This window comes from Charadrius vociferus, unplaced genomic scaffold (assembly GCF_000708025.1).
Source record: "Charadrius vociferus isolate BGI_N301 unplaced genomic scaffold, ASM70802v2 scaffold363, whole genome shotgun sequence".
In the NCBI taxonomy this organism is placed as follows: Eukaryota; Metazoa; Chordata; class Aves; order Charadriiformes; family Charadriidae; genus Charadrius; species Charadrius vociferus.
In genome coordinates, this window is record NW_009647942.1 from 2,747,488 (window position 1) to 2,762,210 (window position 14,723).

The window sequence follows — 14,723 nt, forward strand, 5'->3', positions numbered from 1 at the left end:
GCAACAATTTAAAGTTGCAGGTAAATAAAAATAAATAATGTGCTGCTAATTGCACAATTGCTGTACTTTGTTTTGCAGGACAGGTTGTATCATATTGCTGCAGGGATAAAGTCACACTAAAGGCACTTTGAATTAATAACTCCAGGAAAAGTTGGAATCAAAACATACTTCCTTTTTTGTCGCGAGTTGCTTATTCTCACAAGCAGATTAATTTTGATTTTCAAAATAGATGTCTGCCCCTTTGCAGAATTACAGTTTACCCCCAAGGTCTACCCCAGGGAGCAGGTAGAGCATGAAAACTAAAGGTGGAGGAGAAGAGTTACGGCAAAATTACCATTTGACACTTTAGTGATTTTACATATATATAAGCACCAATAGGAGGAGTAAGAAGTAACTGATTTATGAAAGTATGCAAAGCTCACATTAGAATACAAGAATTGCTAAACTGGAAATTTGTCTTGTCCAGTGGCCTGTCTCCCACAGTGGGCAGTGCTCGGTGTTTCAGGCAAAGTGTCCCAGTGCTGCAGTAAGGAAGGCTGGCGTAGTTTGCTCTGTCTGTTTAGATATTGCTAGCTGTTTAACAAATACAAGTAGGCTTAAGCTATAAAGTGCCTTGCAAAGTTGAAGGAAAAACCCTATAAAGTCAAGATGCTCCTCTCTCCATACTTTCTCTGCTTTATTATGACAACCTGGGATATTCTGGTCTACAAAGAAGTGTGTAACCACCATCTGAATCACAATGAGCCTTGTCTTCATGACTCCCTAAATAACAAGCCAGTGTGTAAGGCAGTTCCCCATTTTAATTCTGATGGCTGTCTCACTTCCTCACACTCTGGGACTCAAGGAGCAAAGGGAAAGCTGTCCCTGACCCAAAGGTAAAGCTGTCTGTGATCCATCTTCGCTAGACAAGTGGGTGCCATGCTGCAGTTTCACACAGTTGCTGGTGGCCTGCAATGCCGTGGTGAGGGGCTTACAGCCCACCCCTGCCCCCTGCCCTGCTAGCTGCCACAAGCCCTGGTTGCCACCTCTCTCCCACCACAAGACCCAGCAACGTATTGCCTCCAAACCTCTGCTTCCCCCATACGGGCACAGGCCTCCTCCCTTAATTTTGTGCTGCAGTCCCCCCCAAAATATTAGGAACCCCTTTTCTAGAACCCCTGTCATTTTATACATCCATATAATGTTCCCTTTCACGCATTTCTTTGCAGGAAGCCACCCCTGGCTTGTCACCCTCTCTTCCTGGGAAGGTTTCTCTCATATCTTTCATCATCTTGCTGGTCTGAGACCCTGTGAAATCTCCTTGTTAGTCATCAGCTATTAGAAACCGCGGGGAGTCTGAAGATGGAGGACTGATGAACGAAGTGCCTCAGTGGAGTCAGAATGGTTTTAGATGCAGAATAAAAATGTCATTTTAAATTCACAGAGGCACAAGGGCTGGTTAAAGAAAGGTGGCTAACAGTGGCCTCTTTATATGTTCGATCATCAGCAAGGTCTAGAACATGTATCAGCTATTCTGGCAGCATGCTCTAGAATACATCACATGCAAATATTTAACTTTGCTCAGACATACTGAGTGCAGAGAGCATACGCAGTGCAGAGACCAGTCAGTGGTGGGGCAAGGAGAGAAACCCCCCCTTGCTCCAGCCAAGCAGCAAGAGCCCTGACCCCAGCGCCATGCCCAGCACAGCCATAGGAAAATGCTGCTTTTTAAAACCTGTCATGTTAGCAGCTACCATTGTCATTACCATTTCCGTAATGACTGTTTTGGCCTGTGATGCTGGGATGCTCCCATCGCAGCCCTCGAGACGCTGCAGTTCCAGCCCGCTGTGGGTGAGTGGTAATATGGAAACCAGTTTGCTTTAATATCTGCATGTTTCTTCCTAGCTCGACAATTACTGCTCTGTGTGTGCCCTTGGAGGGAGCTGTCAGCACAATAGCAGGAGTACGCGAGGGGCAGCATCCAGCCTGTTTACATCCACTCGGCGCTTGGAGCAGCAGGGAAATGCCGTGCCCTCCCTTCATCCTCCCACTTCAAGCACTGGGCAGCTCTGCACTGTCTGAGCTGCTCAGAAATGCGTTCTGCGAGTTTTGACAGCAGAGGGAAGAAATGGGTGGGCATTGAGCAAACATGTCCTGAATGTCATCCAATGCCTTAAGCGCAGTTCATTTCTTTGATTTCAGTATGATGGCATTTTTTAATTACAGTACTTGCCTCTTGAAGAACTGGAGCAATCATAAAAGCAGGTCCCCAAAGGAAGGCAGTATCTATTCCATGAGTCTGCTGATCGGAGGTAAACCTAGTGTTGAAAGTGAGATACGCAATGTTAATTCATATTTTTATAGAACTTGCAGAATATTTTGATATTACTCACTGTGACAAGAAATCTGCTTCCTCAAGATGTCCTTCAACATCACCAAATATTTTTCCTGATTGAGGGAATGCCAAAAGCTGGACAGAGATTCAGAAGTTATGGTAGCACCTACCATCCTGGAGCAGACCAGAACCCTCACAAAATGCTGGAGCTGATTTCTTTTCAGTGGGAAGACAACAAACTTAATTTCTCTCTAGTAGGTTGAAACTTCATCGAGGGAGCCAAAGAGCTGGAGAGGGGCCAGGACCAGAAGAGGGAACACAGAGGAATAACACTGTGCTCTAGGATCTAAAGCATTTGTGAAAATCCTTGGATTTGGCTTCCTGCACCTTTCACTGATTTACATTAGAAATCTTTTGCAGAACCAACAAAAAGCAACATTCATACATATTGCGCTTTTTAGCTGCCTTTCCTGAATGGATGAAAACTCATGGAATTCAGCCCATTTTATTCAATGCATTAAAATAATTTTGGATTCTGATCATGTCCTTTGGAGTACTTACAGTCCTGGTCGCCTGGCATCATCTGCCAGCTTGGGAAGAGATCTTTATTCTAATGAAAATATTGAATAGCACCTGGCAAAGAGGAGAGATCCTCCCCATCTCAGGAACCTCCACTCATCTGGCATAAAATCCTTGAGAATTTAAATAGGCTTTAAATCATTTGTAAGCCTGTCTCTGAGGAAATTCATAAACAGATCCTCATTCCCTAATTAGCTTATAAGAATGTCACGTGGAGTGTGTCCCAAGCCCTCCTGAAATCAAGGTACCTTGTACCTCCTGCTTTCTCCTGCTCCTCTGCCCCCTTTCCCATCCAGCACCTCTGCTGCCTTGTCACAGATGGAAATGGGGCTGTTTTACCATCATTCGTTTTTGACAAATTCACACTGGCTGTTGCATATTAACGTATGATTCTCTAAGGACGTACGAATTATTTGTTTAAAAATTTATTTACTGTCTGTTTAACTGACTTTGCAGCTGCCCCCATCTAAAGGCATGTTTCTGCTGTCTGCTGGCCGGAGCAGAGTGGCTCGGTGTCGGTGTCCTGCTCTGACACCCTGTCTGCTCAGGGCATAGGCACACACTGCACCCACTCCAGACTTGCAGAAATTACCCTAAATGAGCAAAACCACCTTGGCAATAAAAAGACGTCTATTCGGTGTTTGGATTTCTAAAACATTGCAAGTTTAGGGGAGTACATGGAACTCAGGAAATAATGTTCTTGAAGGCATGCCCCAGGCTCTGCCTGAAAGAAACCTCAATTTATTCAGAGGGTTTTTTTTCTGTCAAAAACAGCAGCTCTTTTGGACACCTGATCTTGGTCATTATTGCATTTTGACATAATGCTTTGTAAATATTTAAAGGGGATGTGTTTTTTGATGAATTACCTTGTCTTAAAGCTTTTGAAATATAAAGCATTAGTTTTTGTTGTCATCTTAATAGCTTCTTTGTATTTTTAATTTTGCCATAGTAAAATTATAATACTGATTCAATATACCTCATTGTGGGAGATTTCAGGAGAAAAAGCTCAGAGAAGTCAATCTGATTCACACGTGGAAACAAGTGCCTCACCATCTAACTCAGCACTATTTTCTCTTGCAAAGATAACAACCACGAGCACAAATTCAGCAAACAAAGGAACTTTCCCATTCTGAAAATATAAGCCATTACGCCATATCTGTGATCTATGAAAGGTGCTTAATATCATCTACATGCTTCCTATGGTTAGATGCTGGCCTCTCTTCTGTCTTATTTTTCCCCTCTTTAGCCATTAAGCAGAGCTTCCCCTTCCAGTAATGGATTACCACCTCCCAATCTTTTTGGACAGCTGAGCTCCTGGCACCTCTGTTTCACTGAGTGAAAGCCTCAGAAGCATCTAAAAATGCTTATAGGAATCTACTGGGACATTGTTCTTGTTTGTTATTTGAAATGAGCACCTAAATATTTGAAATGAAATGAAAAATCTGAAATGACCACATGAAATAGCTATTGCTTGGAGACTCCCTGCCCAGGCAGAGTTGTTATCACGGTGAGGCTTGTGGACTCGTAACAGCTCCACCTGAAAAACGAGTGCAGGTTTTTTAGTTCTCCTTTGTATTTGTTTCAAGTAAGGGAAAGGTTTGCTGTAAAATTCCATCATCCGTACATCAAGAATTCTGTTTCTGTTCTCTCTTTCTCTGAACCCCACATTTCTCCTGTTAGCATCTAGGTCACTTTCTCTTCTTGAGCAGACCCACTAAACCAATGAATGTTAATTAGAAATAGTAAGAAATACTCATTAAGTAACAATAGTAACCAGAATTAACTAATAATAGTAAGAAATATTTTTAAGCCATTTTAGGATCTAGCTATGGCAACATTAGCAAGTGATGTGCCCACTAGGATGGGACCTGGGTAGTGAAACAGTTTGGGCTGATCTCCTGATGCCTACACTCCCTACATGTGCTTTAGAGGGTTTATTTCCAAGTTAATCCCAGTCTGGTCCCACTGACTAAACTCCCATCAATGGCTGGAGCGCACCTTTCAGTTCAGTTTCACCTGATGGGAGTCTCCGCTGGTGCATCTGAGACTGCTCTACAATTCAAACCAAAGCAAATTTGGAAATTTGCTAATGTAGATATGGCCCAAATAGAGTACAAGTGTGCTGGGAACAATCAGAAAGGCAGCTTTAACATCACTGAAGTAATTCCGTATTAGCAGAGATTAGCTAATATTAATGCCAAAATGAACCCGGTCATTTCCAATATTAACACAAATCTCATTAAGTGAAAATAGAGCTAAAATAAATACTTGAAATAGCATATAGCCCCTTGTAAGACATGAGTACCTATGAAACTTCTCCTTAATGTAACCCAATTAAATAAGGTAGCATAGTAGGAAGGGGGAATATACTGCTTCTAAAATTTATCAGTTAGCCATTACAATGAGTATGCTAAACAGCTTTTGTGCATATCCTTTCCATATTCAAATGGTCTGCACTTTAGTGTAATCTCAGTTTAATTTGCAAAAAATGCCTTACCCTTTAACCAAAATGTTTTTAACCTAAAGGGAAAAAGAACATTAAACAATCCAGGAGGTAGCCTGCACCAATGAGAGTAAATTGTGTCAGAGCTTTGGGCAGTAGCCTTTCATATGAATTATTTGCACTCCTTTGGCTCAAGTCTTTGCATAAAGCATTCTGAAGCAGAAAATTTACCAAAAGCAGGTGAAAAGCTAATTAAAAGATGCTGAGAGGGAAACTAAACCTCACGTTGATTCCTGCTTCTTCCAAACAGAAAAAATGAGTTGTTCCAAAAATCTGAGGTCACATTTTCCAAATGGTTTTTCAGTCTGTATTTATTAATCTCGGGATTGCACCTGCTTCTACACTCAAACGTCTCTATCTCTGTTTTCTCTGTGCAATTTGTGGACACAGATGCAGGTTTCATACATAGCATGCAGATGCAAGTACTAAATTGGAAAATGCAAATGCTGTGGATGATTGGAAAATGGAGACTTCTCGGTATGAAGCCTTCTTGACATTCTGGACCAGAATACAGATTTCATAGATTTAATTCAAACATAGAAAATACAGGTATGTGATTCCTATTTTTAAAACAAAAAAGAACTGCATATTTGCCTAAGACAAGAAATTTTCCAAATTCTCCTTGCTTAGTTTTTTTTCCCACTGGAAACAAATATGGGTTATATTTTAACGCAAATCCACTGCATATATTAAGAGTCATTTTTGTGCATATAATTTGATTAGATTTCCTTGTAAAACTGTCCTTTTTAAGAGGGTGCAAGCAGTAATATTACTGTGACTATTCTAAACAGATATCGACTAGTTTATACATAGTTCAACTACTTTTGTGAGTAAAATATGATAAAAAAGAGGGAGTCCAAACTTACTCGTGCATCAGTGACCGTGCCACCGTGTTTCCATGAACATGAGACTCGAAGAACAAGGTGTATAAGTATGGCAGCAGTGAGTATCTGATCCGAAGCGTAGCACGAGCTATCTTGGCAAACTCATCTCCGAACACTGCTGGGTCTTGTTCCTGTTAAGGAAAAGCTTTGATTTGTGCTGAGCATTATAACTAGGGACTGCAAATCCAACAGAGAACCTGCGTGCAACCTAAGGAGAGCTGTGGCTGACGTAATGCTACAATAGTGAATGTTTAAATAAGAAAAAGCACTGATTTGTAAACTGGAAGATGTATTAAGAAAAATATCCATTTTCACCAAAGTAAAATTTGTATAAAGTTTTTCAACATGAAAAATTGCAGTGAGTTCAGAGACATCAGGCCCCACCACGGTGTGTGTGAGCCATCTGCAACTGCCCCTAACCTCGTGACGGGAGGGGAGCTGGGGCTTCATGTCTGTGCTTGGGAACAGACACCTTGTCTCTAGAAATTAATTTATCCTGGAGACACAAGCCCTCTGGGACAGAGAAGGTGGAACACAGGAAAAAGGGAAGACTGACAATCTACAAAACAAAGGCAAAAGCATAATTACGTTGGCCAGGCACATAAAGGCAAATCTGTTTAAAAGTAAGAGGAAATTCATGGCCCTGGTGAAGCCAAGAGGAGTGACCGAAGGCACTGTGTGCAGTGAGGAAAACATTTCATCCATACAAAGAAACTTGATTTCTCCTCCTGTGCCCACCATTTTGGGATGCTGAGGGGACGCCCACGCATCAGCAGTGCCCTCTCCTCCTCTCTGCCAGTGATGCTCTCCTGGGAGAGAGGGCACGCATGCTGGGTCCCACCATCAAGAGGGCAGGTTTAAGCGATCTGTCTACACTCGTTGGCTGCTTCTGATCTGCTTCAAGGCAACCTCATCTCTCCCCTGCGATGGGATGCAGAGCACGCAGCTCGGGGCAGTGCTGATACAGGAAAGAGCTCCATCGCCTTTAATTCCTCCTGTCCGACCTTCTCCAGCGCTAAACTGAGTCAGCTAACGAGTCACACGGCTCCCTTCCTCCTTCACAAAACTTTCCCATAATACTCAGTTTTCTCATTAAAATTGAAGAATGTATGATGAATTCCAAGGATAATGAAACATAAAAGGAACAGAAGTAACAAAGCTTTTTATATTATCTAGTGCTTTTCAGACAGGAAAAGTATTAATTAAACCATTTGAAACCCCCAATGGATTAGGGAAAGTGGGTATTTAAGATTTCATTTTAACACTAACTTATATTAATTAAACTCAATATTTAAGTTAAATTTCTCCATTATTATGTTTACATCAGAATTAGTCGCTGATAATATTCCCTGCTGGCTCTGAGCTCTGGAGCATCCATCTATTATTTCAAAAATTGCACTATATTTTTACCAGTATTCTGACACTGTACAAATACTGCCAAAGTTCACAAAAAAACAGTCAGACTCCTTAGGTGATGCTGAGTCATCCAAAATGCCTTGTTCGTTTCTTTCAGTGAATACAATCTTTTAAATGGATTTAAGTAATCCAATAAAACCAAATGTATCTTCTGTTACTTCTGTCATTCACTCAACACTGAGTTGCACCTCCTGTCAGAGACCCACGGCTCTTTTCCTGCTTATTAAGTTGTGCATGTGTGATTAATACCCACTGACCCAGGTCAGTCTCTATTTGCATGCCCAAAGGGCAAAGAAAACATATACAGATAAGGTACCTCTAATTTTAGTGGAGAGGTAAATAAAAAATATTTATCAACAGCAGCAGCTAACGCCTCACAGACATTTGTTCTCCCGGAGAGAAATATCTCAGCATATCTCAGGGATCTACAGGGTAACTCCTGACCCTCTTAATGACGGCACCAGAGCTTGTTAGTCCTGCATTTGCCCAGTTGCTGAATGTCCATAATACTTTCCTGCGGAGACAGAGGTCTTTCTGGGGGTGTAAATGTTGCAACGTTTTGATGATGCAACTTTGAAGAAAACTGAGGGTTAGCTAATAACCTGAGCTCCGGCACTGCATGGATCAGTTTACAGAAGAAAACAACCCTACATTTATTGAACTAGCAGAACCATTTAATCGCAGTTGCAGATAAACAGTGTACCTACAAAGGCTGCAAGACCTTCAAACCGTCCATAGTTAGAAACAACCTGATACTTCTTTCTATCTGTGACAAGTTGTGAAAGGAGTTTACGATAAGTCAAAGCCAGGACATGGGTCTGGATGGAGACTCCACTTTTTAATCCTTCTCGTGGGCTCATTGGGCTTTTTTAGTCTTTCTTGCTTCTTGGCTGATAATGCTGTCGCTATCGCTGGCTCTCCTTGGAGTTCTCACTTGTTTGTCTGGGGTTTCTAACTGTCACATTTGTCTGAAACTTGCTTTTAAACAGTAAGGATGGTGTATAACGCCCTCTGTCCCCTTCCCGCAATACCTATTCTAGTTACAGAAGCACAGAAACAAAAATTGAAGTAAACAAGTGAGTAGGAAGATGTGCTGATACTCACTGGCTCTTAAATAAAACCTGGGCTTCAGTAAGTAAAAGATGGAGGGAATGAATCTTACCAACAGCATGGGAAGACCATTTTCTCTCATTCAAAGTACACAGTACACATTTCTGCATGGCTTTTGGATGTTAGATACTATTTATTTTTCAATGTTTCTTTGTCATCGTTATGTTACGGATGGGAAAAATTTACACTTCAACGTGTAATTCCTGCTCTCAGTGGAGCACTCCTTTTCAGCCGCCACTCCAGTTTACCCGAGAATGGCAGGTTAGTTTCTGAGAAAGTAGTACAAATCACCATCGTCATTACTGTAATCATAGATCACAGCTTTGTGTAACTGTTTACTTACCATATTTCCTTCTGCATTGTGGTTTCTGGAAAATGGATAGAAAGAGCCAAGCTGCATCCAGCGCAAGCAGAGTTCGTAGGTAGTGTTATAGTTAAACCCACAGATATCAGCACCGATCTAAAGAAAAAATAAAATCATTGGAGAAGTGCTTGCGATTGTGACTGAGGCCCAAAAATGAGAAACTACAGAAGTTTGTTAATAAAAATAAGTTTTGAAAAGAGGTACCTATTTCTGATGACTTTATAAGAATGCTCCATAATGATACAATTTTTTCCAGGACTGGGTCCTAGAACATTAACATCACTGTGGAAGATCTGACCATATTTCAATAATTCTACAAATTCTCCAGCTCAGCTTACAAAACCAGAAATATATGGAGGGACCTCAATGATAGAATACATAATATAAAGAGATCAGTTTTTGATGGCATGCAGTCATTTAATCTGAATCTAGCAGTGCTATTTTTGTTTCTCTTCAGCCAGCCAAGATTGATGACATTTAGCTTTTTTTAATCTGCAATTCCTTATGCTGTGGAGGCCGTTACTGCTGGCCGTCTCAAGCAGCTTATTTCAGAAAACAGTCGAGTTAATTTAAAGTGATATTGTGTATGAGCCAGCAACTGCCTGAAGGACACCGGACTTACATAGGGCATGCCAAAGAGGTTGAATTCCAGGACTCCAATGATTGACAGGTGCATGTCCTTCCACTGAGAGAAGTTGTCACCCAGCCAGTGACCCCCGTGCTTCCCACTGCCAACAAATGTAGACCGGCTCAAGACAAACGCTCGCTTTCCAGTTGCCTGCTGGACCACACTGCAAAGAAATGCAGCCAGATCATTACAGATAAGAATGATAACCAAAAGAGTCATATGATCAACCTGAGCTTTCAGGCACAATTTTATCTGAAGGGGTGTTATTCATGAAACAATTACTACTGTGGTCCCAAGTCATGTGAAAATGTGGCTGCAAAACTGCAAATAATGGGAAGTTTTACTCAGTGGCCAACATGGAAACCTAAAATCTATCTGATCCACAAAGCAATATGTTTCAGGTATTTTTAGTCTTCCTAAAAAATAATTTATGTTTAATTTATTCTCAACAGTGTCTCAAACTGAAAAATTGAAACATAATTTCCTTTCTGTATTAGAATATTTAATTTAGTATCCTAAATTTACAGGTTCCTAAACAGCTGTATAATGTATATTTTCTCAATATAGGATTTATTTAAAGATTTGTATTGGCAAATAAAGTTCTAATATCCTGGAATTAAAAGTAAAAAAGAAATCTATACCTAAAGAATGTCTGAGCATTTAAAAAAAGAAATAATCAATATAAAAAGAAAAAAATGTAATCATGCAAAATGTCATCCCATCCTTGTAGTATTTCCTCTGGTTTCCTGTCACTGCTTGGTATCACTACAGAATTATTGGTGTAATGAATTTTTCCTTGCCTTTTGAAAATAACTTTGCTATATCACCAGAAAATCAAGGAAGCGCAATATACCTTATTAACAAATCTGTTACAAAATTCCTCAGCATTGGATAAGCTCTGTATGTAATTACATATTGCAGCAATATATATTGCAGGAACTCAAATTCAGCTCTGCTTTAATACGATTTGGGCAACAAAACTTAGATTCTCTGGGAAATCCTAGCGTGAAATATTAATCATGTTCACCATCCACCTCCTTCTCAAAAATGAGATTTGATCAAGAGCTCTTTCATCCATATTTGTAATGGCCAATATTAGATACTGGTTCTGTAGCAGCACAGAGCCTTTAAAATGCTTCAACATTTGTTTCTGAAGCAAAAAACCCAACAACTTTCATGCACGCCTAAACATATTAACCTTATGGGCCATATGCAGCAAGAGGCGCAATTCTTGAACCATGAGAGACCTGCTGATTTTGGGTTGTAGGAGCACCGCTGGGCCACATAACTGCACAAGACTCCATGTGTTCTGTATAAATGGCATTTTGGAGCCATTTCATGAATGTATGGAGCGCGAGTCCTCTCTGCTGGTTGTGCAGCACAAGTTTTTGGCTCCATTTGCAAATGCAGGTGCTAACGAGGGCGACATCAGATCAACTCAACTATGACCCAGAGCTGCATAAACAATTTGCAACAAGTAATTCATTGAATAAATTTCAGTCTATTGCGAACCATCACTGAACAGGTCCTAATGTTGTCAAATGCATTTGTCGATTGAAATTATTTGCAGAATATCATGTGCAAATAACTCTTGGCGTTAAGCTATGCACAAGCCGATTGCTGCTAGTTCATGTACCCAAATTCAAGCTATTTGACGTGGGTCAGATGACATATTTCCTATTCTCTGGCTGCATTAGAATAATTCTTAGAATTGTTTTTTATACGATTATGAACTTGTCATTTGTTTTCAGCCAATATCCTGCAAGTGATGCTGGTTTGCTAAATATTCCTGTTGGTAATTTAATTTAGCATATTATTTGTGAAGAGAGAAGGCAGAAAGGGTATACAACCAGCCTTGAAAAGAAATGTGTTTGAGAAACCCAAAGAATATACATGAAAAATTCTTCACCAGAGTTTCCCAGCTTTGCAGTGAATCCAGGCTCTGCTTATGCCTTGGGTGGTGCTCTCCAGCCTTGAAGGACTCTCTACATTCGGCTGCGCAAAATATGTGTTTCTTTTGGAAGGAGCCCTGGAAACAAGTGCTGCAGGAAGGGGGAAGGTTCGCAGCCTTGGGGGAGGCTGCAAGGAGCCGTGCAGCAGTAACCATCCCAACAGCATTGGTCTGGGTTAGCGTGGCCAGGACAGCGTGCACGCCGAAGGGGCTGGGACAGATGTGCCGGTACATGGAGTTTTCCTGCTAAAATCAGAGCGTTTGCCTCAAGCAATTGGCTTTGCTGGCACAGATCCTGAATAAAACTAAAAAAAAACCAGCTCAAGAAGATAGGCAAATCCAAAATCGCTATTTGAACAGTGTTACTGAGACAGTGTATTGTTACGTAGACCTGAGCATGCAGAGGACAAATCCCAGTGGAGACACCAGTGATGGGAGGATCTTTGCTGAGATTGGGGCGTAGGGGCCCAAAAGCCATGCTAAGCCCCATGTGTCCTAGCTGGGCTGGGTGGCCAGCGGGGTCATGGGTTTGAGGGCTTGCTGCTCAGCCAGGCCCACAAGAGCTGGCAAAGTGCTTCTGGCTTTTACCTAGTGCTTCCCTTCCCCCAGGCTTGGCATGTAAAATAGAAGTGCATCAGCACCAGAAGTAGGCTCACTTAGCCATGTCCTCTGGATGCTATCACAATACAACTGCAGAAAACGAGTGCTAAATACTGAAATAAATGAGAACAAGGACCCTTGCTTTGGCCCTTACATTGCAGTATTAAACTTCTCCATGTTTTAGCTCAATCTCTGCTGGAAAAGGCATGATTTGCCCATTGGATTTAATCCAACGGCTAGCCTTCCACTGTCACTCCAGCTTCACAGCAACAGTCTGCCTGTGTAAGCTAGTTTTGAGTGCTTCCCAGCTACAAAATTAATTTTACATTAGCCAACAGCAAGTCTGCCCTCACGGACCGACTGACCCCCAAGCCAAAACGCAAAACGCTGTCTGCCAGGACCGAGAGGCAGCTCCAGAAGCAGCTGGGGGAGCTGCAAGTTTCAAATCCTTCACTGGCAGTGATAGAAATTCCTCTGCTTGGGCCACGGTAATGAAGGGATGGAAAAAATCCCCTGACGCCACACAAGGCTGCTTCTGCAGCAGCTGCACGTGAGCAGCTTTACCGGAGGACAGGAACATCTTGCTCTAGTTATACAAAAGCAGCAGCTGAAGAGATAGGCCCTATAAGTAGATCCTGATTTTAGCTAAGAAAAGTAAAATTGGAAAGAATTCTGCCTCTTCTTCCAAGATTCTCTTTTCTTGAAACTTCTTACTAAATCACAAATGGTAAAATGAAGCACGGGGCTGTTTCTTATTAGATTCTATTACAGATTTCCCAGGTAACATCACTGACTTTTAAAATGTATTTCAGTCACCTGAAATCTGCTTAGAAATACTTAGAAAACTTACTTGAAAGTTGGTTCTGTCTGTGACCAGCCGAAGAGAGAGTGGGTGTTGTAATGCTCTCCAAGGTAAGTCTTGGAGTCGGGACACAATGTCTTTTGCGCCAGGGAACGATCAGAAATGGCTGAGAATGATACAAAACATTATATAATTATATACATCACAATTCAAATCTCTTCATATTTCTACTCATTTAGGGGTGGAAACACCAAAGGATTTGGGAAGAGGAAGGGCTGAAGAAGTGCCAGACCTGCACTGGTTAGAGGTTAATGTGTAGCCATGAATACCTGCTTGCAGACAGGCACATGTGTTATCAGGAGGGTGAGAGGACAGAGTAAGCACTGCTAATTAATTTCAAGTTTTGTGTCTAATAATTCAAAATACTTGAACAGATATCATATATTCAGGAAGTAATAGCCAGAAAGAAAATTTCTGCATTGCTGAATTAAGAATACACCTACATATTCTTTTACATAGTGACAAATTTTACTTAAGAGCAAAAATGTTTCAAGAGGAAAAAAACCCAAATCAGAAAATCAGGTGCCCAGGGAACTCGTATGGTTGTGTGAAATCACGAGACCTCATTTTGCATGTCACTCAGCTGCAGATGTATGTAGGCAGCACAATTCTGCCCTAGCATGGCAAAATTCACACCTAAGCTCAACTGTGGCCCCTCTCCTCCCCTGAGGCATCTAGGACTGAAGGACAGCAGGACTGATGGCGCGGCCCCACGCAGCATCGGGAGCAATGAGTGGGGAGTGTCGGAGGTGTGCAGGGGAGGAAAAAGCATGAGGTGCAGCAGTCCATAGGATGTCATCTGCTACGGCCCGATATGCTGCACAGAAGAGAGCAAGGATAGATTATAATGGGTATATTCACATGTGGATGGATTATCCAGTAACTTTCTATCAGCAGGTCACAGGCAGCGAAGCCTTTTTTACTTCAGCAGTAGCTTTTTTCCTTCAGTAATAGTCAGGGATAGCCCTGATGTCACTGGCACAGCACTGGTTTAGCTGAGCCAAGGGGAAACATTATGAGGCACAAATTAGCTGCACAGAGGCTGCCTGGTCTTTCATCCCGTATTAAGGAGATGCTGGTAAAGCCCATTTGGTGCAGGAAATGTGATTCTCATCCTTTGCAGGTAACCTCCATGAAAATGCCATGTGAAGTTCTGCAGGAACTGGGCAGGTCGGATGTTTCGTTTATACAACGTATTTATTTTTAGAGATGGAGTTGAAAATGTTTTAAAATCCTCTCTCAAAAAAAAAAAAAAAGGAAGGAAGGTAGATTCTCGAATACTCTTCTTTTGCATGCCTAATTAGGTGCACGCATTATTGTAAATACTTCTCCGTGAGCAAGCAATCTCACTGCTTAATCGCACTTTGCTGTATGTTTGCAGTTCATTACTACAAAGTGCGTTTCTCTGTACCTGAAACCCCATTAGCCTCTCTGCTCTGCTGTGCCACCACAGCTGGAATCCTTGTGTTTGGATTTTTAGACACAGACACTCCAGTGTGGCTGATCTGCATG

At 41.6% G+C, this 14,723-nt stretch overlaps 1 protein-coding gene across 1 annotated transcript in view; it reads right to left on the reverse strand.

The window, feature by feature from the left end:
- The window catches only part of LOC104284854 (putative maltase-glucoamylase-like protein FLJ16351), a 67,760-nt gene that overhangs the window by 21,966 nt on the left and 31,071 nt on the right, over positions 1–14,723 (reverse strand). Inside the window, exons 12-16 of the mRNA XM_009883226.1 lie at positions 13,200–13,317; positions 9,793–9,961; positions 9,150–9,266; positions 6,263–6,411; positions 2,213–2,297 (exon numbers count right to left, since the gene is read on the reverse strand). Of these exons, the coding sequence (XP_009881528.1) occupies positions 2,213–2,297; positions 6,263–6,411; positions 9,150–9,266; positions 9,793–9,961; positions 13,200–13,317 (638 nt within the window). The remainder of the gene's footprint in view (positions 1–2,212; positions 2,298–6,262; positions 6,412–9,149; positions 9,267–9,792; positions 9,962–13,199; positions 13,318–14,723) is intronic.